General features: G+C 40.4%; 1 protein-coding gene across 1 annotated transcript in view; it reads left to right on the top strand.

The window, feature by feature from the left end:
• Positions 1-1,872: 1,872 nt before the first annotated feature.
• Positions 1,873-27,446, top strand: part of slc1a7a (solute carrier family 1 member 7a) — a 181,724-nt gene continuing 156,150 nt past the window's right edge. Inside the window, exons 1-2 of the mRNA XM_034183496.1 lie at positions 1,873-2,380; positions 25,645-25,724. Of these exons, the coding sequence (XP_034039387.1) occupies positions 2,240-2,380; positions 25,645-25,724 (221 nt within the window). The 5' untranslated portion in view covers positions 1,873-2,239. The remainder of the gene's footprint in view (positions 2,381-25,644; positions 25,725-27,446) is intronic.

Raw genomic sequence — 27,446 nt, 5'->3', positions numbered from 1 at the left:
AGTACTATATGTATATTAGGATGTAACCATCTCATATTTTATGGCCTGCACTGACAAAGGTAAAGCAGGTCTAGTAACTGCTTGACTGTGTGTGTGTGTGTGTGTGTGTGTGTGTGTGTGTGTGTGTGTGTGTGTGTGTGTGTGTGTGTGTGTGTGTGTGTGTGTGTGTGTGTGTGTGTGTGTGTGTGTGTGTGTGTGTGTGTGTGTGTGTGCGTGCGTGCGTGCGTGTGTGTGTGTGTCTGTGTAGTATGTGCAACCTGGTCTCACGGCAAGTCGTGATTGAGCAGCACGAAATATACATTAATCTATTTGTGATATTGTGACGAAAAGCGCCTCATTTTTGTCACGGCAGCACAAATTCATTCTAATTCATTCCGTGATGGCTGCACGAAATTAAAAATGAAGTTTGGGGTCGGGGTGGTTATGGTTAGGGTGGGAGGAAAGACTAAGATTAGGTTATGGTTAAGGTTAGGGTTGGGAGTAGGAGTAGGGTTAGTAATAGAGAGTTTAAAAAAAGCCCCATCACGAAAATTTGACTCATTTCGTCACAGGAGCACGGAAAAAAAAAACGTGAGACCGGGCTGAGTATGTGATATCTTGAAAAAACTTTGTTTACCAAGATTATTTAGTACACAACATCTCCTCACTTTGATTTTGGACAGGTTCTGTGTTTGGCACATTTCACTTAAAAAAAAAAAATGTTTCTGTTCTGGAAAAGGATTTCAGGGGTCAAGATGTTCTCTGAGCCCTGCAGAGAAATATCATTTAGGAGTTTATTTTTAGCTATTTTTAATGATCCTTGATGCAATCCAGCCACAGTATGAGATATTAAAAGATAGGTTTAAAAGCAATTTTCATCAAGAACACCACAGACTATTAGCTAAAAAAGGCCTAATTGAAGGACTGAATTCATCTATTTTTCATTGATATTGCATTTTATGCAAAAAATAAAGGCTAACACATGGCAGATTTATTCATCAGCATTTCCAGAACTGCAATTTGTGCCATAAAAAGTTTCTTTTTGACATTTGGATGTTGAACAAAATTAATTTAGAATGAAGTCCCCACATCCCCTTGCTCATCACTGTGCAAAAACAGAAAATGTCAGGTGCACAGATCAAAATTTCCACTGGAAATGGTGTGAAACAGGAATGTTGAAAAGTGCTTTACTGGTCAGCGTCCTCACCGAAGTTGCTCCAGATTTATTTATTTGTTTATTTTTGTTTTTTCTGCCATTGACAGCCATGCCAGCAAAGAACTACACCACAGAAGTGTCAAAAGGAATAATATCAGCTGGGAAATGAAGGTAACATGTCACACACAACCTCAGTAGGTAACTAATGAAGATTTTTGCATTGTTCTGTCACAGCCACAAACAAACCAGTTTACACCACTGACTGTGTGTTTGATTCCAAAAAAAGTGTGTGTGTGTGTGTGTGTGTGTGTGTGTGTGTGTGTGTAAATACTGATCAGAGGTCAGACTGCATGCTTAGACACGTGCGCTCTGTTGCTGTGAGTGCACGTCTTCCCCACCTGATTTAGTCCAGATGAAACGTATCATGAGGCCCTGTTTGTGTTTTACGGTTATTTATCTCTTGTCACTATTTGTGCTTTCTGTTTTTTTCTTCTTTATTCTTTTCTTGTCTTTTCTTTATCCATCTGAAACAACCCGCTGTCCAATTGTTCAGAGAGCTGTCTAATCCAGCCTTAGATCTGAGTCCTGCAGCGGGGCCTAATAGGATCGTAGTATTAACCCTGATGACAATGCCACCAGCTGTCGCAGAGCCCCCTGTTGGCCACCAGAAGGACAGGGTGAGGCAGGGAGGGAGGGAGGGAGGTGAGTGACGCAGACTGTGTCTATGTGATGTTCTTAGTCTGATGTGGATGACTAACGAAGAGGCTCACAGGACGAACACAGAAACCTCTGAAACGCTTCATCCTCAGACAACTGAATTTTACTTTACACCCCTTTAAACGCCCTTATCCACTTTCTCTGTAATTATTCTTACTTCTCCCTCTTTTATCTCTTCACTGCACCTTCTGCTCTATCACTTCGTCCTCTGCTCCCCCTGTGTCCGTTGATTCTTTGGTGCTGCTGCCTGTTGGCTGCCTCTGTATGGCTGAATAAGTGGTAAGGGAGGTGGGGGTGCTCCGGTGGTTTTCCCTGAAGAGTGGTTGCAAAGTTGCAATCAGGACCAGGACAAGCAAGAGGAGGAGGAGGAGGAGGAGGAGGAGCAGGATGGCCATGGCTCTGGAAGAAGTGTGGAGCCGGGTGAAGAATGTCTGCAAACAGAACGGACTGCTGATCCTGTCCGTGTTGGCCGTGGTCATCGGCTGCCTGCTGGGCTTCTTCCTCAGAGGCAAACAGCTCTCCCAGCAGGTCAGTTTGTGAACGTGACCCTTAAATCCACCCCTGGGAAAAAAAAATAAAAAAAACAACCTGCCTACCCATCAGAATGATTTCCTACTGAATGTCCAAGTGTGATCCCAGTCTCCTCTTTAAATGGTGTCAGACTCGTAATGCAGGTTTCCAAGCCCCCAACCTCCTGTGCTGGAAAATGAAACAAATGCAGAAGTGCCAAATCGTATACAGTTTTTTAACCCTCTGGGGTCCGAGGGCATTTTTTGGACAGTTCACTCGCCAGGCAGCTCTTCCTGCATTCCACAATCAAGTTTAATGTCTCTTTTTTTCAGGACAACCTATGCTTTCAGAATATATATGTTTTTGTTGTGTTTTATAAGTGTAATAAAGGTTTACAATCAGAAATAAGAAAGGAAAAAGTAAAGCGGAAAATAATTTTCCACACACATTTATTCAAAACACACAGCAAACTATAATAAACAACTGTTTTGACACTTTATAAAGGTAATTTGAGGTCTTGTGTGAAAGTCTGTACAACAAAAAGGTTCAAACAATAAACACAAATGCACCTTTTGAACAATATATACAAAATGGTCTATGCGTTTTGTAGTCCATTGATATGGTAAACAGTGCTTTACGCAGCAAAAGCAACAGAGTTATCCAGTAACATTCACATGCAAACTAGTGGAGCAATCCTGATAGTTATACACTCTTTGTTTGAGCACATGAGATTGTCATCAGAGGCTCTCCGTCTACTCCTGCTTTCATTGATCGCTGTGCGTAATGGCGCAGGGCGCACTGAGTTGGTACTAATAGTATGTAGCCCATGGAGCTCCCAGGGGGCTATTCAAACCGGCCAACTAGTAACACATTACTCCTGAAAACAATATTTGGCTTTTCACGTGAGGTGAATCTGCCCTATGATTGGATTTTGGAAAACCATGTGACGGTGAACCAATTCCAATTGGACACTCACATTGTGCACGTCATCACACAGCTTCTATGAGGAATACAAAGATGGCTGATGGCTGGCTCGAACGTCCGCGGAGTTAACTTTTCAGCAAAAAAAAGTAAGTTTCTATCTCATATCATTCAAAAGTTATTTATAATTTAGTAAAACTTGGTCTTTGCCGACGTATATGACGGATAAGAGAGGGTTAAAATGGCCATTTGAGTCACTTTCCACAGACACCCATGTTAAAATCTCCAATGTTACAGAACATGTTTACAGCGTGGTACCAAAAAGGAACAAAAAAAGTTTTGTTCTCAATAGCTACTTTCCCCATTCATGACAACTGTACTTGTGAATATTTTCTTTTCAAATATGTCATCAGTTTGAGCTACTTTATGCTGTCAAGGTATGAAAAATTAGGAGTGTGGTTATTTTGAGTGACAGCTGTGTGCCAGTTGCTCATTGCTATGGACTCAGCGCTTGTCTTTTCTGAGCATTTTATTACAAATACTAAAAATAAGCATTGTTGTGCAGTAAATTATACTAATGGGCCATCTAATAATTTTGTGCTCTATTATTTTTGTTGAGTGAAATTTTAGTACAACACCAAATCAGAAAAAGTTGGGATGATATGGAAAACACAAATAAAAAATCTGAGGTGATCCTTATATTTACTTTGATTTCTATTTCATTGCCAACAGTATGAACCCAAGATAGTTAATTTTTTGTATTGTCAACTTGATTTAATTTGTTAACATACATCCGTTCTTGCATTTCAGGCCAACAACAGATTCCAAAACAAAAGTTGGGTTGCTTTACCACTTTTTAATGTTGCCATTCCTTTTCACAGCACGTAAAAGCTGTTTTGTCATTGAGGATATCAAGCGATGAAACCTTTTTGGTGTTATTTTTGCCCCATTCTTCCAGCATCTTAAAGTGTGAAACAATACAGGGTCATTGTTGCATATTTTGTTTGAAACTTCTCTGTACATTCTGTATTTGGGAACAGATCAGGACTGCAGGCAGGCCACTCCAGTGCCCATACCCTACTTCTTCCGCAGACATACCTTTCTTTTCATGAGCCAGGCTCACTAGAGACACTGGAGGCAAGAGACTCAGTGGGTTAATGTAAAAAAACAGTTTATTAAACAAAAGGAGAAAAAACACAACAAAAATAGAGTCCACATTTCTCATTGTCACGAACTCAGGGAGGAGGATTCAGGGTTTTGGTTAGCACTGGAAATCCAGAAAACAAAGTCTTTCTAAAGTAACTCAACAAGCGAATAAATTAGATCACAAATCAGTGATTAAAAACAGGCTGATCAATCTCACTAGAGTTTACGAGTCCAGAGTGCCCTGCAGGCTCAGTCCCACTATTACACGACTACTACTACTAATATCCCTACCACGTTCACACCGGGCGTGATCAGACGCTACAAATTTGCGGGGGTTGCGTGGCGACGGATGCAGCTCCATCGCCCGGTGTGTCGCTCTGCTTTTGCTGCGAAAATTCGCCCGGTGCATCATGAAATAGGAGGAGCTTCCATTCTGCTCACCGGCTCCGGTTGTCAGTCAAGTTAACATGACAGACCTTGATCACACGGAGCGAGTTGTTGTGGAAAGCTGACAAACGTCATGAGACATTCCCAATTCAGGGAGTATCACTATTTGCTACAGGAGCTGTGTCTGCATGACGGCTGCTTTCAGCGGCCCTTCTGCCTCTGCGGGACCCAGTTTGAGGACCTCCTGTCCCGTTCACACGCACACATGGAAACAATTTTTTAAAAAAAACAGAAACTCTGCTGCCTGCTGTGGGGCTGCTCCTCGCTCTTCCCCCAAAAACTCTGTCATAATTGTGTTTAGAAACCAGTCACCATTTGTTTTATTATACATCTGTGTAGTTAATTAATAAAATATTCTCCACAGACAATTCGCTTGCACGCGCACGTAAAAAAAAAAAAGAAAGAAACTCCGCTCTCCCTCCTGTAGGGCTGCTGCTTGCTCCAAAAACTCTGTCATAATTGTGTTTAGAAACCAGTCACCATTTGTTTTATTATACATCTGTGTAGTTAATAAGTAAAATAATCTCCATGGACGATTCGGTCACGCACGCACGCAAAATAAAAACAAATAGAAACTCTGCTCCTGCTGCCGCAGGGCTGCTGCTTGCTCCAAAAACTCTGTCATAATTGTGAAATAAAGGACAAAAGAGACAGAAGTCCTGCTCACAGGCTGCTACCAGATACAGGACATGTTCACATCTTAAGTCAAACTCCAGACATCTCCACGTCACTACATATTCAGTCCCTGATTGGTCATAGCGGCACGATGAGACAAAAAAGTTCAGATTTTTCAACTTGGGGAGGAGGGCAACGTGACGTGATGCGACGCAATATTGCGCCACAAACGCGCCAATCGCTCAAAATCGCTTCACTCGCATCGCTTCATTCGCGTCCATCGCGTCACGCTGTGTGACTTGGCGCCAAAACGCGTCGTTCCATAGGGATTACATGGCAACCTGTCGCTGCTGTCGCTCACATCGCGCCCGGTGTGAACGCAGCATAAGAATCAAAACATGCACATTATCTCAAAATTCACTGGGAGTGTAGAATAAAAACAAAGACAAAATCAGCAGTCAAGAACAGGCAGTAAAGTCAGGGACAGGCAGGATGCTTGTCAAACAGCATATAGGAAATGAGGAACTAGGAAATAGAAGGATGTAAAGTAGCAGGTTTCTACAATGTGCCCATACAGTAAATTTTGCAGAGTAAAATTTACACTGCTGGGATAACATTTGGTGCCAGTCCAAACAGAATTAAATATACTCTATCACTGTGATAAATCAACTCTATCACAGTGTAAAATCAACTCTTATTGGAGTAGAAACACTTGATTTGACAAGATGGTAGAGCTGCTTTCACTCTATAATAGTGTATTTTGCTCTACAACCCCTGGCAATAATTACGGAATCACCGGCCTCGGATGATGTTCATTCAGTTGTTTAATTTTGTAGAAAAAAAAGCAGATCACAGACATGACACAAAACTAAAGTCATTTCAAATGGCAACTTTCTGGCTTTAAGAAACACTATAACAAATCAAGAAAAAAAAATTGTGGCAGTCAGTAATGGTTACTTTTTTAGACCAAGCGGGGAAAAAAATATGGAATCACTCAATTCTGAGGAATAAATTATGGAATCACCCTGTAAATTTTCATCCCCAAAACTAACACCTGCATCATATCAGATCTGCTAGTTAGTCTGCATCTAAAACGGAGTGATCACACCTTGGAGAGCTGTTGCACCAAGTGGACTGACATGAATCATGGCTCCAACACGAGAGATGTCAATTGAAACAAAGGAGAGGATTATCAAACTCTTAAAAGAGGGTAAATCATCACGCAATGTTGCAAAAGATGTTGGTTGTTCACAGTCAGCTGTGTCTAAACTTTGGACCAAATACAAACAACATGGGAAGGTTGTTAAAGGCAAACATACTGGTAGACCAAGGAAGACATCAAAGCGTCAAGACAGAAAACTTAAAGCAATATGTCTCAAAAATCGAAAATGCACAACAAAACAAATGAAGAACGAATGGGAGGAAACTGGAGTCAACGTCTGTGACTGAACTGTAAGAAACCGCCTAAAGGAAATGGCATTTACATACAGAAAAGCTAAGCGAAAGCCATCATTAACACCTAAACAGAAAAAAACAAGGTTAACAATGGGCTAAGGAAAAGCAATCGTGGACTGTGGATGACTGGATGAAAGTCATATTCAGTGATGAATCTCGAATCTGCATTGGGCAAGGTGATGATGATGGAACTTTTGTTTGGTGCTGTTCCAATGAGATTTATAAAGATGACTGCCTGAAGAGAACATGTAAATTTCCACAGTCATTGATGTATGGGGCTGCATGTCAGGTAAAGGCACTGGGGAGATGGCTGTCATTACATCATCAATAAATGTACAAGTTTACGTTGATATTTTGGACACTTTTCTTATCCCATCAATTGAAAGGATGTTTGGGGATGATGAAATCATTTTTCAAGATGATAATGCATCTTGCCATAGAGCAAAAACTGTGAAAACATTCCTTGCAAAAAGACACATAGGGTCAATGTCATGGCCTGCAAATAGTCCGGATCTTAATCCAATTGAAAATCTTTGGTGGAAGTTGAAGAAAATGGTCCATGACAAGGCTCCAACCTGCAAAGCTGATCTGGTAACAGCAATCAGAGAAAGTTGGAGCCAGATTGATGAAGAGTACTGTTTGTCACTCATTAAGTCCATGCCTCAGAGACTGCAAGCTGTTATAAAAGCCAGAGGTGGTGCAACAAAATACTAGTGATGTGTTGGAGCGTTCTTTTGTTTTTCATGATTCCATAATTTTTTTCCTCAGAACTGAGTGATTCCATATTTTTTTTCCCTCTGCTTGGTCTAAAAAAGTAACCGTTACTGACTGCCAATTTTTTTTTTTCCTGATTTCTTATAGTGTTTCTTAAAGCCAGAAAGTTGCCATTTGAAATGACTTTAGTTTTGTGTCATGTCTGTGATCTGCTTTTTTTCTACAAAATTAAACAACTGAATGAACATCCTCCGAGGCCAGTGAGTCCATAATTTTTGCCAGGGGTTGTATTTAGACTGGGACCAAATGTTATCCCGGCAGAGTAAATTTCACTCAGCAAAATTTACTGTGCACCAGCAGAAATACATGAACCATGTCTGTCAGAGAGTTCTTTTAAAATGACAGGAATTAAGCTATTTAGCTCTGTAATGAGCCACGTGGGGATCAGTGAAGCAAGCGCAGGTGGGTGGTCCATCTCCAAGACACTACAGGGGAACATACAAATACACTGTTCTGACCAAGAGTAAAAGACAGAAGGAGTAGACAAGAAAGCAAAGTGCACTGGTGATGAAACACAGCAAAATAACAAAATAAAGCACCTATGTTCTTGAGCTGCCAAACTGAGAGACACCAGTTGGCTGCTCCAGGTGTGAAAACAAACAAAAACACAGAAGAGATCCCAGGTGAAACATGACAGGAAGGAGACTCTGATGGAGGAGATAACAGGGAGACACCACAGGTGAATGACAACAGAAAAGAAAGTATCAAAGTCAAACCAATGTAAGACTCAGAGGGAAAGTGGCCATGCATGTCAATCAGTCAATCTTTATTCATGACAAAAATACAAAGCTTCCATAGAACAAAAGAAGATAAATTTTGAAACATTGTATCTTATAACATAAATTCATAATCATATTCTTTCACCATTTCATCCCCAACACCATCACCTCATCAGTCACCAAACATCAAATAAACATCTAACACTGACCTGTCTGTCTTACATTTCAACAATTCCATTCACTTGACTTCCAATTTACTGTATTCCCTCATAATTCTATCTTTATACATTTTTTGACCTTATAAACATTTGTACAACACATGATTTCATCATTCAGGCTACACATGTGGCACTCGAGGAAAGTACACTGGGATGGGACCCTAAGAGTAGACACATAAGGGAAACCACTGTACTCAAAGAAACATGAGTGTGTGTGTGTGTGTGTGTGTGTGTGTGTGTGTGTGTGTGTGTGTGTGTGTGTGTGTGTGTGTGTGTGTGTGTGTGTGTGTGTGTGTGTGTGTGTGTGTGTGTGTGTGTGTGTGTGTGTGTGTTGGCCAAATCATTTTTGTAATGTGTGCAGAATGTGGTTTTGCACTGTCTTGTTGAAAAACGCATCAACATCCCTGGAAAAGATGTCATTTTGAATGCAGCATACAGTATGTTGCTCTAAAACCTTAATATACTTTTATGCATTAATGCTGCCATCACAGAAATGTAAATTATCTTTGCCAAGGGCATTGACACAACCCCATACCATGACAGACCCTAACTTATGGGCTTGTTCCTGATAACAGTCTGGATGGTCCATTTCTTCCAAAAAAGATCTGAAATACTGATTCATCTGACCACATTTCGACTGTGTCATGGTCCAACCAAGATGCCTCTGAGCCCAAAGAAAATGGCACCATTTGTGGACAAGATTTAATTGAATTTATTTTGTTTGTATAGCGCCAAATCAGAACAAAGCTGCCTCAAAGTGAAGAGACAAAATGGGTGAAATGTGGTTGAACTCTCTGCTTTTTGTCAGAACTCTGGCAGCAGCATTTTGAATCAATTGGAGGTTAACATTAGATTTCTTTTTTGCACAACAAAGTTTTAAGTGACATTTTTTTATGTAATTGTAGCACTTGGAAAAAAAAGGTTCCTCAAGAAATCCCTTGCCTATACGGTGATATCAGCTATTGATGAATGACGGTTCTTGATGCAGTGCCATCTGAGAGGTTAAAGTTTCAGGTTCAGTTTAGGCTTAGACCCTTGCCCTTTGTGCACTGAAATTCAGATTCTTTAAGCATTTAATGTTATTAAGCATTAGTGAGGGAGAAATATGCATGATAAGATATGATATGTCTAATCTTTCTTTGAGAAACATTGTTTTTAAGAATAAGAATAAGAAAGAACGTTATTAATCCCAAAGGAAATTCTTTAAACACATATTTGTTGTCAACCGGGAGATCCTCTTCCCATCTTTTCTCCTCTGTGACTCAGCCTTTCATGGTTACTGCTTTTGTACTAAATCATGATTACAGTCACCAGTTGACGTCACCTGTTTGACATAACGTTTTTGTCTGTTTTTACCCAAGGCCATCAAATATGGCCATCAGGTATTGCGAAGGCTTTGCGTCCGTCCGTCTGTCTGTCTGTCTTTTGCTCAGCGTAAGTCCAGTACTAAATTTACAGGGAACATTCTTGGGACACAGACCTTGGACAAGTTCAAAGATGGCTAACCTTGACCTATTTTAAGAGGTTAAAATGTCACTTTCTGTTTCAATCTGTTCAGTTTTGTTTTTGAGTGGTGGGCGTGACAGCCAATCAGAGTAGAGCTGCACCGTGACATCAGTGGCTGGTCCTTCTGCTTCATTTTGTGTGTTTATATGCATGTTTCTCATATATTATGTAATAGCTAGTGAGAAATAAGCATTTCTAAAACTGAAAATGCTGTTTTTGGAACCCAATAACACCTCTGAACTCATTTACAAGACATTTTGCGAACATTAGCATGGTGACATCACAGGCTGATAGCTAGCTGTAAAACTCCCTTTTGTTTGTGGGTAAATGTAACCCCTGTGTCATATATTATGTAAAAGCTAGGGAGAAATAAACACTTACAAAATTGAAAATGCTGTTTTTGGAACTTTTGGAACTTACCTGCAAGTGCACAGAGGGTGATCTACAAATATTCCTTGATTTGCCCAACATAAACAACATGTACAAATTCTAAGACAAATTCATAAGACAATAGGATCTTAATAATTCATGAAACAACTGCAAATTATCAAGAACACATTGTAAAAAGGGTATTTTAACATTGCATTATATTTTTGTTTGATACTAGCACTAAGTTGCCTCAGTCCCAACTTTTTTGGAATCTGTTTTAGGCCTGAAATGTAGGAATGGATGCAAATGGAGATGGCAACACAAAACATGAAATATCTTGGCTTCATACTGTCTACAATGAAATAGAAGTCAAAGTAAATGTCAGAATCACTGCATGTTTTTTGTTGTTAATTATTGCTTGGGGGGCAAGGATGATTGTCCATACTGTCCCAAGTTTTTTTGAATCTGGATTGTAATATTTAATTTGTATGTTAGCCGTGGGTTACTACTAATTAGCAGGTAGCTTGGTGACATAAACTCCACCTGCCATAATTTTTAATATTCACTCCCAAGCCACCTGTTATGAATAGCAACACTGGGTTCATAAACATATGCATTAATTAAATACCCAAACGAAAGTGAACCTGTTAACCTGTTAACTTTGGTTATTGTGGTAACTGAGAGTTGGGGGTGTGTTCAAGTTTCAGTAGTTCCACCCAGGACACAGCGGTCTTACCCACCCTCCACCTTTCCGATTTATGGGTTGGCCGGTAGTTAAGCAGAAACAGGCACTGCCAAAATGGTGAGATCTACAACGCCCCATTTAAGCTTCAAACCCACACTTCAGAAAACCTATGGGTGACTTCACTGAGGCTTTGTCCAGTAAATATACAGTCCATGGAGAGATACCCCCCCTCTCACACACACACACACACACACACACACACATTATACAAATAATGAATGTTTATGAGTTCAATGGTACAAACATTTCATGAGGTGAAGCTGAGTTGAATGGTATGTTCCATCCTTCACCGAATTAAATATTTGTACCATTGAAAGAATGAAAAATAATTCAATATTTGTTTTTATAATGGCGAAAATAGATCCTTGTCATTTGATTGTTTATTAATTTATAAACAACAATAAAGGGACTTACATTTTGGTGTTCGTCATTGGTGCTTAACAGTCCAACACGAACTTTAAATAGGAGTCCAAAATTGTTCTCAGTAGTCCGTGATACCGTCCATTCACTTTGTATACAGACTGCCATCTGCTTTCCTCATTCCAGCGAGAAATCGCATCAGAAATTTGTCCAGCTTTTCATCCTGATTTCATCCTCTTCATCCTAACAGCTCTTCATACCTTCAGATGGTTTATGGCATGGTGGGTTTGTTTTTTTGTGTTAGAATAATTAGCCACATCAATTAGCTCCTTCAAATCGTCATCCGCCAGCAAAACTAATTCCGCCATGTTTAGTTAAATGCCAGCCCCGGTAGTGTGAGCTTGCGCGGTGGTCGGGACGTGCAATGCCACATTTCATATAGCACCAAAACTGCATGCTAAAAAGAACTATTACACGGTCAATGAAACACAACGGCAAATACAACCCCAATTCCAATGAAGTTGGGACGTTGTGTAAAATGTGAATAAAAACAGAATACAATGATTTGCAAATCCTTTTCAACCTATATTCAATTGAATAGACCACAAAGACAAGATATTTAATGTTCAAACTGATAAACTTGATTGTTTTTGTGCAAATATTTGCTCATTCTGAAATGGATACCTGCAACACGTTTCAAAAAAGTTGGGACAGTGGCAACAAAAGACAAAGTTATATGAATGCTCAAAGAACATGTTTGGAACATTCCCCAGGTGAACAGTTTAATTGGAAATATATGAGGGTATAAAAGGAGCATCCCCAAAAAGCTCAGCCATTCAAAGGCAAAGAGGGGCAATGATCACCACTTTGTGAACAACTGCATGGAAAAAATAATCCAACAGTTTAAGAGCAATGTTCAATTGCAAGGAATTTAGGGATTCCATCATCTACAGTCCATAATATATTCAGAAGATTCAGAGAATCTGGAGAACTTTTTCTATACGTAAGCGGCAAGGCGGAAAACTAACATTGAATGCCCATGACCTTCGATCTCTCAGGTGACACTGCATTAAAAGCAGACATCATTGTGTAAAGGAGCTTACCGCATGGGCCCAGGAACACTTCAGAAAACCATTGTCAGTTAACACAGTTTGTCACTACATCTACAAGTGCAAGTTAAAACTCTACCATGCAAAGCAAAAGCCATACATCAACAACATCCAGAAATGCCACCGCCTTCTCTGGGCTCAAGCTCATTTGAAATGGACAGGCGCAAAGTGGAAAAGTGTGCTGTGGTCTGATGAGTCCACATTTCAAATTGTTTTTGGAAAACATGGACGTTGTGTCTTTCGAACAAAAGAGGAAAAAGACCATCCAGATTGTTACCAGCATCTGTGATGGTATAGGGGTTTGTTAGTGCCCATAGCATGGGCAACTTACACATCTGTGATGGCACCATCAATGTTGAAAGGTACATCCAGGTTTTGGAGCAACACATGCTGCCATCCAAGCAATGTCTTTTTCAGGGACGTCCCTGCTTATTTCAGCAAGACAATGCAAAGCTACATTCTGCACATGTTACAACAGTGTGGCTTCGTAGTAAAAGAGTGCGGGTACTAGAATGGCCTGCCTGCAGTTCAGACCCGTCGGCTATTGAAAATGTGTGACACATTATGAAGCGCAAAATACAACAATGGAAACCCCAAACTGTTGCACAACTGAAGTCGTACATCAAGCAAGAATGGGAAAGAGTTCCACCTACAAAGCTTCAACAATTAGTGTCCTCAGTTCCCAAACACTTATTGAGTGTTGTTAGAAGGAAAGGTGATGTAACACAGTGGTAAACATACCACTGTCCCAGCTTTTTTGAAACGTGTTGCAGGCATCCATTTCAAAATGAGCAAATATTTCCACAAAAACAATAAAGTTTATCAGTTTGAACATTAAATATCTTGTCTTTGTGGTGTATTCAATTGAATATAGGTTGAAGAGGATTTGTAAATCATTGTATTCTGTTTTTATTTACATTTTACACAACGTCCCTGCTTCATTGGAATTGGGGTTGTAGTACAAATAATCCATGTCACGTGACATACAATTAATCAATCAATCAATCAACATTCATTCATAGAGCACTTTACAGCACCAACTGGTGTCCAAAGCACTTAACATTAAAAACACAAATTTACAAAAATAAAACATATATACAATAAAATTTAAAACAGCACATAAAAACAGAACATCACCTCCCCCACTAGGTGTTAAAAGCCAGTTTAAATAAATAAGTCTTTAACTTACATTTAAAAAGTGCTAGATCAGGAATAGTACGTAATTCAATAGGTAGCTTGTTCCACAGTCTGGAGCCAGCTACCCCAAAATCATGATCACCCCAGTGTTTGTAACTTGACGTAGGAACATCTAAGTAAAGCTGGCCAGATGCCTGTAATGTCCTACTGTAAGTGCGCAAAGTCAAAATTTCAGACAAGTAGGGATGTGCAAGGCCATAAATAGCTTTAAAAACAAACACTAAAATCTTAAAATCAATTCCAAAATGAACTGGAAGCTAGTGGAGTGAGTACAGGATGGGCGTAATATGCTCACGTCTAAAAGTGTTTGTTAAAAGTCGAGCAGCAGCATCCTGCACCAATTGGAGACGTGCAAGAGAAGACTGATTATAGTCCGGTGGCTAAGGGACAAATTTTAGGGGAATCATGCACTTTTATACAAAAGCGCCAAAACTTTATCAGAGGTACTTTATAGTGTCCTGAAGTATATAAGATCGGGAGACATTGAATCCATAAATGTCTACACTCTAAAAACTTGGGTTTAAGAGAAAAACCATTTTCAGCCTTCTACAGCATATAATTCATGACAAACTCTTATCCAAATGTCTTTTTTAGGTTCATAATATAAACTTGAAGGTTATGAAAAATGTATTAAGGCTAAGTAGGGATGCTTCGAATGTACTTCAGTGTGCTTACACTCTTAGAAAAAGCGTTAATCTAGGGAAAGTGACTAAATATTGTCTAACTCATTGTGAATATCTATATATATATATATATATATATATATATATATATATATATATCAATATTTTGCTACAGCTTAACAATGTCCAATCTTGATCACTGGCCCCCTACATAATAACCATATGATCGTATTGTCATATGAATAGCAAAATATACACTGTATTATAACCATGCAAACACCCTTTTAAAAAAAGCAGGATACAGGGCTAAAATCAAATGTCTCCCGCTTTGACATGACTTAATATAACCTAAAGAGTCCCTGGACAAAGTTTGGCGCTTTTGTAAAAAAAGTGCACTATTCTATCCCTTAACTGCTGGACTGTTAATGTCAGAATAAAGTGCATTACAATAATCAAGTCTGGAGCTGATGAAAGCATGACTAGCCGTCTCAAGATCATGTCTACTGAGGAAGTGCTTTATTTTAGCCAAAAGACGAAGCTGGAAAAAACTTGCTTTGACAACAGTGTTTATCTGTTGATCGAACCTCAAACAGCTGTCAAATATCACACACATATTCTTGACAGCTGGTTTTACATAATTAGCCAGGGCACCAAAATTTGGTGTTACCACATTTGGTATGCCAGAGCGCTCAAACACCATGATCTCAGTTTTACCATCATTCAGGTAAAGGACGTTTTGGGACAGCCACTGCTTTACATCGCAAATACAATTAAATAATGATGGCAAAGCATCACTCCCATTAGTCCTCATAGGCAGATAGATTTGCAGATCATCCGCATAGCAATGAAAGGACAGGTTGTGCTGGGTTCCAATTGACGCCAATGGCAGAATGTACAAAGAAATTAGAATAGGCCCAACAACAGAACCCTGCCGCACTCCACAACACAGAGGAGCAGTTGATGAGGACAGGTCCCCAGTCATAACAGAAAAGCTCATTTCAGCCAAATATGATCTAAACCAGTTAAGTGCAGTACGCTGAATGCCAATAAAATGTTCTAACTGGGAAACAAGTACTGTGTGATCCATAGTATCAAAGGCTGCTGTGAGGTCCAACAGAACCAGCACAGCAGGATTCCCTGCATCCACCGACAATGTGAAGTCATTATTAACTTTTAAAAGTGCCAACTCGGTGCTGTGTCGCGATCTAAACCCAGATTGGAAATTTTCAAGGATATGATTGTCTTCTAAAAATGACTGTAACTGTATAAACACAACCTTTTCTAAAACCTTAGACAGAAATGGCAGATGAGACACAGGTCTAAAATTGGATAAAACTGACGAGTCCAGGTGAGGTTTTTTAAGAAGAGGTCGAACCACAGCATGTTTAAAAGCAGCTGGAACAGGTCACCAATCAAATGAAGCCACCAATCAAATAACAAGGACAGGGTTGCCAACTTTGGGACCTTGGCTCGAGTGAGACTGCATGTGCTGAAAATGTTTGGTAACCCTAACCCTAATTTAAAAAAAAAACAGTCTTCGTTTACTAACAAAAATAACAATAGAAAGGAAACTGTGTTTGATTCTTCTCTCCACATCCATCCTCCTTCCTTTTTCCAAAATATTTCAGCTAGCTCATCTACATGCATGTGAGAGGCAAATAAAGAAAAATGCTTAAAATGGCTGGGGGGTCAAGATGGTCCTGGTTGGGGGTCTGGGGGTGGGGGCAAAGCCTCCCAGACACTGTAGGGTTTTGGCTATGTTAATGCTCCTCAGAACCATTTTCTGCAGTGAATTTGCAAGGAGAGACAGGGAGGCAGCTGTTTATCCAACTCTTTACAAGTTGTACAAAATCTGTCTTCATATGACACCAACTTCTGTCCTGTGCGAGTCTTCTCTCCAAAACTGGAGAGGAGGAAAAGATTCAAGTATAACACCACTGAAATGATCTTGTTTTTAAATAAAAAGGTTTAAAGCCCTCAAATCCATTTAATTTTGTACAACTATGTCATAACAGTCACAACAGTCCCTAGTTGCAGAAGCATTTCACAATTTATATCTCTATTACATACAGTATTTTGTAATGGTGAAATCACATTATGACACAAGTATATTATTAATGTCTTTAAATGAAAATATTGACAAAATTTCAAGATGCACATAGAACCTTTATTATTTAACATACATAACAGTGCCTGTTTAATTGTTCCATGCAAGTGCTATGTTAAAGATTGGCCAGCAGATGTCACCATATTTAATTGTATCAAATGCACACCGAACCATTTCAACACAATTGCTTCATTTTGAATCAGTGGTTCAAAACGCTTCAGTTTCTCCTTCACTAATAATTATCAATAAAATACTTCAGCGACCACACATTTTCAGTGCATGTGCACAGATAGACTTACAATCATGAATACTTGCTAACCAAGACATTAAATAAAATACGCCATGTCCTTTAAATGACCTAGTTTGCAACTAGTTAAAGTCTGTAGCCTACTATGTCAACACACTGATTAGACTACGATGATCAGAACGTTATCAGCAGATGTTAACAGCTGTTTCTGCTGTGTGCCTTAAACTCCTCTCCTTTCATTAAGAAACAGTGCGCTGTGGTCTTGCCTGGTCAGAAAATTTACGGGAGAAATTTTTTTTTTTTTTTTGGGCGTGACATTTCTTGCTTGTGCGTCAGAGCGTGAGATTGATGCACAAGGCATGACTGTCACGCCAGATGCGTGAGTTGGCAACCCTGCAAGGATCCACTCTGCCGTTATATAAAAAAATAATGTGTGGCTCATTTCCTTTCAGCCTCATGAACCCTGATCATTGAAGCCTTGGGCTTCAACGATCACATTACATGGAAAATGCAACTGCAGTTTGCCACAAAAGAATTGTGATATGAAAGAAGCAGACAGAACGTCTTCGCACAAATTGCATAAGGAATGGGGTGTCTGTGTTCACTGCACTTCAATTTCACACCCGTGTCTGATGCAAACATCTTTCTGTTTTGCTGCAGTGTGGATTTCTGCAGAGTAGGCTATTTAGTGCAATAAAAAAGGTTAGCGACAATGGAACAAATGTCCAGTTTCATTCAAAATTTGTCGCAGCAATATCAGACTTCCATTGTCAATAGAAAATTGTGTGTGTGTGTGTGTGTGTGTGTGTGTGTGTGTGTGTGTGTGTGTGTGTGTGTGTGTGTGTGTGTGTGTGTGTGTGTGTGTGTGTGTGTGTGTGTGTGTGTGTGTGTGTGTGTGTGTGTCCCTGCAATCAATCAGATTGCTCATAGCTGATCTGCTGGGTTCCATGAAAAGGGATTTGTGATGGAGCGATGAGCTGTCAGTCACAGAGCTGTCACATCCAGACACCATTCATGTTAAATTATATAATTCACATGGTTGTTTCTGCAGGCAGTGATGGTGATAGAAGAGCTTTTATTTTTTATTTTTATTTTTTATTTTATTTTTTTATCTCTTCCTTTAGTTGGTAATGCTTGAAATAATTTCACAAATATGAGGTCTGTCAATAAAGTATAGGTCCTTTTTATTTTTTTCAAAAACTATATGGATTTCATTCATATGTTTTTACGTCAGACATGCTTGAACCCTCGTGCGCATGCGTGAGTTTTTCCACGCCTGTCAGTGACGTCATTCGCCTGTGAGCACTCCTTGTGGGAGGAGTCGTCCAGCCCCTCGTCGGAATTCCTTTGTCTGAGAAGTTGCTGAGAGACTGGCGCTTTGTTTGATCAAAAATTTTTCTAAACCTGTGAGACACATCGAAGTGGACACGGTTCAAAAAATGAAGCTGGTTTTCGGTGAAAATTTTAACGGCTGATGAGAGATTTTGAGGTGATACTGTCGCTTTAAGGACTTGCCACGGTGCGAGACATCGCGCAGCGGTCCCAGGCGCCGTCGTCAGCCTGTTTCAAGCTGAAAACCTCCACATTTCAGGCTCTATTGATCCAGGACGTTGTGAGAGAACAGAGAAGTTTCAGAAGAAGTCGGTTTCAGCATTTTATCCGGATATTCCACTGTTAAAGGAGATTTTTTTTAATGAAAGACGTGCGGACGGATTGCAGCGTCGGCTCACAGCCGCCGCGACGCTCCGCCACAGGAAAAACATCTCTGTTGGAAGCCTTGAGGACAAGTTGGAACATGTCCAGCTGTTAAACAATTTCTCATATACTCACTCCACTGAAAGCCATCAAAAGCCGCCTGGATTTTACAAATGGTTATCAACACGGAGGTGTTTTTCCTGTGCCACCGACGTCCCGACGCGCGGACCCGTCCGCACGTCTTTCATTAAAAAAATCTCCTTTAACAGTGGAATATCCGGATAAAATGCTGAAACCTGGTTTAGAAAAATTTTTGATCAAACAAAGCGCCAGTCTCTCAGCACCTTCTCAGACAAAGGAATTCCGACGAGGGGCTGGACGACTCCTCCCACAAGGAGTGCTCACAGGCGAATGACGTCACCGACAGGCGTGGAAAAACTCACGCATGCGCGAGGGTTCAAGCATGTCTGACGTAAAAACATATGAATGAAATCCATATAGTTTTTGAAAAAAATAAAAAGGACCTATACTTTATTGACAGACCTCGTATAGAGCTATGGAGATTTGTGTAGAATTAACCAGGAACGGGAAATATAACAATGTAAAAGCTTTGTGCTGAGTTTAAAAAGGCACTACATACAAAACTCAAAATGTTTTTGGATGACTTTCAGTTCACTCCGTTTGCATTCAGTGACCGTCAGTATCATAACGTGTGTAGACATGTTGCTCTGTGCACACCTGACCCTTTCAAATCTCACAAGTTAAGCAGAGTAGGTCCTGATTAGTTCTTGGCTGGACGACTACAACAGTGGTGTCAGTGTAGCCGTGCTGAACCTGGCCGTGTGTTAGTCCAGCTCAGTTCAAATAGATGTAACCCGGTCCTGTTCGTCTTCTCTGCTTCATATAGTTTCACTCTGCGTTGTGTTTGGAAAGAAGTACTTGCTGTTTAATCTGTGTGGAACAGAATATGTACTGGTCACAAACAATTAATGGGTTCATCACAGCAGGTACCACATTTTACATGAGCATCAAGCTAACGGGTGTTTCCAAATGTGTTATTAAGCTTATAAATGGTACAATATGCAACTCATTAGTGTCCCGATTACAACAAGCGCACACAATTGTACCACAGTGCTAATGCCAGGGCACCCACCTCATGCCATTCTTCCATAAAATGGTAATGTGGTCCCTCTGTGTCCACTGCACTTATCACCACTGACCATCAAGGTAGGGCACTGTTTCATCCATAATTCATAAACCCAAATGAAAAGTAATGACAAGTGGAATCAAATACAACATGAACCCTGTTACATCAGGAAGGTCATCTTGTGTAATACATGTGCCAAATCCCAATCCAGATCTGCTATGTTGACCCCACACAACTAAGGGGCAGCAGGCACCTCTGCTGCCTGCAGTGGTGGCGCCAGGAAATTTTTGTTGGGGGGGCGAGGGGGGGGGGGCTGGGGCAAAAGTTGGAGGAGCTCCACAAAATGTCATTGGGGGTGGGTGAGGGAGATTCCTGAATGCAGGCGCGACACGTTCAGTGCGCAGCGAGCACGGAGCAGAGAGAGGATTTTAAATGGAGTGAACATGTTAACAAAACGAAAACGTGAAGCTTTTACTTCTCTCTGAACTTTCTCTAAAGGTGTGATTCTGCCGTTACCGTCCTGTTCACACCATGTGCGCGTCGTATGCTGAATTTATGAGATCATGAGATGAAATAAACGGTCAAATATCTTTAAAAACATATTTAAAAAAATGAGAATATATGAATGAACTGAGATACACAAAAAAAAAAAAAATGTTCAGACGCACAGATCACAAAAAGCAGGTGACAACTCTGAACTTTAACAGCTGTTATTTTCCAAAGGTATTTATTTGTTCAGTCTTGAGCTTAATGTAGTGTTTAAGCACAAAACGTGACTGATGAGGAGAAACAATTTCAGAAATGCAACAGAAACAACCACAAATCAGAAAAAGTTGGGACTGTATGTAAAATGAAGATAAAAATAAAAATGTTGCACCATTCCCAGTTTCACAGAAGCCAAACATTCTTCCAGAGTTGTGTAATTATACTACAATAGTAGAATATAAAGAAGGGGAAAAAAAGAAAAATAGACAATATATTCGTCAATCGCAATTATTTGTCTGACAATTAATCGTCTCCAGAAATTTCTAATCGTGACAGCCCTACTTGAGATGTTTTCTGTATCGATTTTCTATTGCGATAATTGGGTTTTGCGCAAAACCAGAGGTAATAGCATTATAATATTATTTTAGTTGGTGGTGTGCCGCAGGATTTTGTAAATATAAAAAGGGTGCCGCGACTCAAAAAAGGTTGAAAAACACTGCTCTAGAGAACATACACAGTGTTTATCTTTTCACACACGCTGTAGGCAGCACTCAACTAAATAGATAGAAAAATGACACCATTAAATACACTGCACATTCTTTGGCTTGGAAACAACTAACAGCCATGAAAAATACAGATATACAATAGATAATATGCAACCCCAATTCCAATGAAGTTGGAACGTTGTGTAAAATGTAAATAAAAACAGAATACAATGATTTGCAAATCCTCTTCAACCCATATTCAATTGAAAATAGCGTTTTCAGTTCTAGCTTCTACATAATATATGACAAAAAGGATATATTCACACACAAACAAAACAGAGTTTGGAACCAGCTAGACCAGCCACTGATGTCACAGTGCTGCTCTACTCTGACTGGTTGTCACCCCCACTCATCAAAAAAAAAAAGAACAGAGTGAAACAGTACGTGACTTTTAACCTCTTTAAATACATTTTAAAATCTATGAATGTTAGCCATCTCTGAACTTGTCCAAGGTCTGTGTCCAAGAATGTTCCCTGTGAATTTGAAGACTCTGACAGTAATAGGACTGGACTTATGCTGAGCACAGACAGATGGAGAGATGGACGGACGCAAAGTCTTCACAATACCTGATGGCCATATTTGATGGCCTTGGGTAAAAATGACATTTAAAAGTAGAATTAAAAAAAAAACTGCCATGAAACTGTTTATCGGATTGGGATAAGGGGGCAATGGACTGTAAAAATAAACAAAAGGAATATGGAAGGAATAATAACAGATGCAGAGGAGAACTAAAGGACATCAAATGAAATAACAGTCAGGTTAAGAGAAAAACATGAACCTGCAATCATGCGTGAGCACGCACTATGACAATACCTAACCCCCTACAGAACTTCTCTTGGTGTTCCAGATATGTCAGGATGGTCACAATGAAAGTTGTGCATTAGGGATTTGTCTAGGATATTAGAGAGGGGTGCCCATGAGCAGTTCTCTGGCCTATACCCCTCTCAATCAGCTATAAATAGTCTGCCATGACTCAACTGATGTACCTAAACAGTGTAGGCAGGTGCCCCGTCCACCATCCTGACAGGCCTCGGGGTAGCTACAGGTGGGCACAGGGGACTTGCTGACCCCAGAGATATGAATCGTGGGATGGATGCAAAGGGAATGTGTTAGAGACAGACAGATGGCCGCGAGGCAGAGAACCTTAGCGACCGGGAATGGGACCACAAATTAATGGGCCAGCTTCCAACACGGAGTCTTCAAGGTGTGAACCTGGGTAAAAAGCCAAACAGATTACCCAATGTGTGAGTGAGAGAGCCATAGGTGTCTCCATTAAGGAGAACTGTCTGAGCAAAGTGCATGCTTTATGATTTTCAGAGTCAGGGTTGTAAGACACTGTGAAATTGAATCAGGTGAAGGACAGGGCCCACGCTGCCTGATGAGTGTTCAAATGGCGAGCAGATTGAAGATATTGAAAAATTTTATGGTCTCTTTAGACCAAGAAGAAATGTTTAACACCCTCAGGCCAGTGCCTCCACTCCTCCAGAGCCAGCTTATTTCAGTTCAGTATCAATTTATTTTCATTTATATCGTGCCAAATCACAACAAAGCTGCCTCATGGCACATCACACAAGTAAGATCTAACCTTACCAACCCCTAAAGCAAGCACACAGGTGACATGGTAAGGAAAAACCCCCTCACATGATGTTGAGGAAGAAACCTCAAGCAGACCAGACTCAGAGGGGTGACCACTGCCTAGGCCATTCTAACAATTACAAGGTTTTTAGAAAGCTGAAGAATTAGGAAACAAAAAAATCAGAATAACATCAAAAATGCTCCATTATTGAGATGACCAGGCAAAAAACTGTGCTGCAGGCAGGGGGTCATCCAACACCTTGGGGTGCAGGGCCAGCCTCCATCCCTCACACCATCAGTGGATGCTTGATAACTTGAAACTCTTGGTTATTCACTTTGTAGTTTTGCTCTGCTAGAGACAATGAACTGCTTTGATAGCTTTGGCGTAATCAAGATCAGGGCACTGTTGAATTTGTTCAGCTCCAGACACACACAGCTTTGTTGTGTAGTGGGTAGTTGGCGCCCAGCACAGCCTTGCTGTCTCACAGCCGCCATGTGTGGTGTCCACTATACCTGATAGCACTGGCAGAAGCTTAGTTGTAGTGTATCAAACAGCCTCAAGATATCACTGAGTATTACATCTAGCTTCTGTGACTGTGAGCTCACACCCCAAGCTAAAGCCCCGGTCACACGGCACTAACGAAGGACACCGAAGCCAAAACGAAACAAGAAATCTGGTCTTACGTTGACTTTCAGAGATATTGTTTAACCATTGTCCAGCTTCGTTCCTGTAGCTGCATTTTGTCAGAATTTTCAAACGAATCCCGAGACAACTTCAATTCCTCCGTATTCCGTTTTGTTTTCTGTCTTGATGGTTCCTCATCATTTGCCTAGTTCCTGTACCGTCAGTGTTCCGTTTGACTGTCAACTTCCTCCACCCTCCCAAGTCTGACATCTTGCACGAACATTGACGATATCTGAACAGATCAGTAACTAAAGATCTGACAAGCTGAAAGTGACTCGTCCATGTATGGGACGAAAAGCAACGTTGTCATACAGAAACAACAGCAGCAAGAACATTTTCTCAACTGCTTTAACTGTGGCTAGAACATGCATGAGCATGCGCACACGTTGTTCTGAAGACAAACCTGTTGACCTGTTGTTGTTCGTTTCGGTTTTGTTTCGTACTGATAACAGGCTGATAACAGTGACCCCTCACATGACGACTCATAAAATAATTGTACGCCTCCAAAAACTTGAAATCCTTCATGGTCGTTGTCTCCAAGATTTAATTCTATACATTTATAGACTTTTGATGAGGTGTACCCATGATTACCCTGACCATCCCGACCTGACAAGTTATTGTACAGTGTCGAAAATAAGTATTTGATCCACTGTCGATTTTGCACGTTTTCCCACCTACAAAGAATGGAGAGGTCTGTAATTTTTACTGCAGGTACACTTCAAATGTAAGAGACAGAACCTAAAAAAAACCCAGAAAATCACATTGTATGGTTTTTAAATAATGTATTTTATTGCTTGAAAAAAGTATTTGATACAATAGAAAAACAGACCTTAATATTTGGCACAGAAACCTTTGTTTGCAATTACAGAGGTCAGATGTTTCCTGTAGTTGTTTACTAAGTTTGCACACTGCAGAAGGATTTGGTCCATTCCTCCATATGAATCTTCTCCAGATCTTTCAGGTTTCTAGTTTCAGCTCCCTCCAAAGATTTCCTTTTGAGTTCAGGTCTGGAGACTAGATCGGCCACTCCAGGACCTTGAAATGCTTCTTCCAGAACCCCTCCTTAGTTGCCCTGGCTGTGTGTTTGGGGTCATTGTTATGCTGAAGACGCAGCCACGACCCATCTTCAATGCTCTTACTGAGGGCAGGAGGTTGTTTGCCAAAATCTCCCAATACATGACCCCATCCATCCTCCCTTCAATATGGTGTAGTCATTCTGTCCCCTTTGCAGAAAAGCACCTCCAAAAATGATGTTTCCACCCCCATGCTTCACAGTTGGGACGGTGTTCTTGGGGTTGTTCTCATCCTCCAAACACGGCGAGTGGAGTCGATACAAAATAGCTCTATTTTGGTCTTATCTGACCACATGACCTTCTCCCATGCCTCCTCTGGATCATCCAGATGGTCACTGGTGAACTTCAAATGGGGCTAGACATGTGCTTGCTTGAGCAGGGGGACCTTGCGCACACTGCAGGATTTTAAACCATGACGGCATCGTGTGTTGCTCATGTAATCTTTGTGACTGTGGTCCCAGCTCTCTTCAGGTCATTGACCAGGACCTCCCGTGTAGTTCTGGGCTTTCCCAGAATCATCCTTACCCCACGAGGTGAGCTCTTGCATGGAGCCCCAGATCGAGGAAGATTGACAGTCATCTTGTGTTTCTTCCATTTTCAACAGTTGTTGCCTTCTCAACAAGCTACTTGCCTATTGCCTACTGCAGCCCATCCCAGCCTTGTGCAGGTCTAGAGTTTTGTCCCTCGTGTCCTTAGACAGCTCTTTGGTCTTGGCCATGGTGGATAGGTTGGAGCGTGATTGATTGTGTGCGGACAGGTGTCTCTTATACAGGCAACAAGTTCAAACAGGTGCAATTAATACAGGTAAAGAGTGCAGAATAGGACGGCTTTTTAAAGGAAAAGTAACAGGTCTGTGAGAGCCAGAATTCTTGCTGGTTGGTAGGTGATCAGATACTTATTTCAAGTGCAAATTAATTAATTAAAATTCATACAATGTGATTTTCAGATTTTTTTTTCTATTCTGTCTCACAGTTGAAGTGTACCTATGATAAAAATTACAGACCTCTCCATTCTTTGTAGGTGGGAAAACGTGCAAAATCGCCAGTGGACCAAATACTTATTTGCCCAAGTTGCATTAATTTTCTCAGAAACATTTACCCTGGTGATTAATGTCCAATGTTGAAAAGACACCATGGTCATATTTTTCTCTTTAATTCATTATTGAATACGGTAACACAAGACGTGATGTGAGAGAAAGAGAGAGAGCAAATAAGCGTAATTACATTTTATCTGAACACCATATATATGCAGAATAATATGCAAGTTCTTCTAAGAATGTCCTTCTCTGTGTCTTTGAAGGAGGTGAAATACTTCCAGTTTCCAGGAGAGCTGCTAATGAGGATGCTGAAGATGTTGATCTTGCCTTTAGTTGTATCCAGGTAATGGCAGCACAGATCCACACGCATTCGCCCACATGCACTTACTTCAGTTTGTGTACTGCTTCAGTGCCAGAAAGAACTAAATGGACCGCATTTATGTTGCGCTTTTTTCATCAGATGCACATGCTCAAAACACTTTACACCTTCTCTCTCTCTCACACACACACCCACAGATTGATGTCAGCATGTTGCCATGTAAGGCTCTCAGCTGCACACCAAGAGTAATTTCAGAGTTAAGTGTTTTTCCTCTCTGACAGGGAATCAAACAGAGCATCCTTTGCTCACAGGCTCATCACTGTAACCTCTAGACCTTCACCTCCCCAAAATAATATGAACCTGCACACAGCAAACAGTGCTGCAGCAGTGTCCAAATTAGACTGTTCCCTCGTAGCAACAAGACTTTGAGTTGGGAACTTTGTACGTGGACCTTTCATGCTCTCCTTCTGTCTGAGTGGGTTTTCTGCAGGTACTTCATGTAAAACCATATCATTACCTCCGCCAACAAAGTTTTCACTCCTGTTTGTCTGATTGTAAACAGCCTGGAGCCCACAATTTTTCATATATCATTATGGATTTTTTACTGAAGATTCATATACTGATAGACAAGAACTGATTGAATTTTCAAGGTCTAGGTCAAAAGGTCAAAGTCAAGAAAAATCCCTATCTTTACCACTGAATACATTGTCAAAAAATCATAACTCTGTCAATAAAGATCTCATGTCTTTCATGTTTGAGAGTGTTATGTAGGACGGTATCCTTTATCGACTGAGAAAGTTTGATCAGGATCTGATCCAGATTACAGATTTTGTGACCATTTAAACTGAGCATTGAAAACCCTGTTTAATGTATATTTTACATTATATCTTAATCAAACATCCCCCAGTCACTGTCATATTTGAAAGTGAGGTGCAGACTGGCACTCACTATCGCCTGGCAATGTTTGATCCAGATCTGATCCGGATTGTAGATTATGTGGGTGCTTAAATTTGATATTGAAAAGTCCATTTGATGTACATTTTGCATTAAATCTCAATCAAAAGTACCTCAGTCACTCTCATTTTTCTATCATGGATTTATCTACACCACCAAAATTGGATGGAGGTTCAGATTTTATGCCTGTTTGTCTCTCTTCCAGTTATCACTGGGAAACCAGTTCCGAAAAGCAATGACAAGCTGTGCATAGTAGAGAAAACCAATGTTCTGTGAAAATGATCTGAAAAAGAATTCAGAAACCGAAAGTTGAAGAAAAAAACCTGACAACACCACAAAAAACTCTGATTCAAGTGCAAGAACTAAATACATACTCCTGACATTAATGTTAAAACTAGTGCTGGCAGAGGTTTGCGTTCTATGACTGCAGTGCTCTCGTTTGTATTTTGTATTAGATATTCATCTCCCCACATATCACTGTTTCTTTCACATAATAATTGGTCTGCTTTTGCACTGATGTGCTGCTGTGTTATTTCCTATTGGCACTGTCACAGAAAATATTTTGCATTTCAGTCCTGCTGTGCAGGCGAATGTGCATGATTTCATGAATTCCAGTTTGTTCCAATTGTCCAAAGACCATGCTTGCATTTAACTGGTTAACACAAGTGAACAACATCAGACTGAACTGTTCTGCAGGTATCTAATTTTCACATTTAAATGGAGGAGAATCAACACAACAGCCACGTTCACACTTCACTCTGAAAAGTCCCAGTCAGACTGGCATCTTTTCCT

The sequence above is a fragment of the Thalassophryne amazonica genome, chromosome 12, assembly GCF_902500255.1.
Source record: "Thalassophryne amazonica chromosome 12, fThaAma1.1, whole genome shotgun sequence".
Taxonomy (NCBI): Eukaryota; Metazoa; Chordata; class Actinopteri; order Batrachoidiformes; family Batrachoididae; genus Thalassophryne; species Thalassophryne amazonica.
This window is presented reverse-complemented; position numbering and strand designations above follow the sequence as displayed.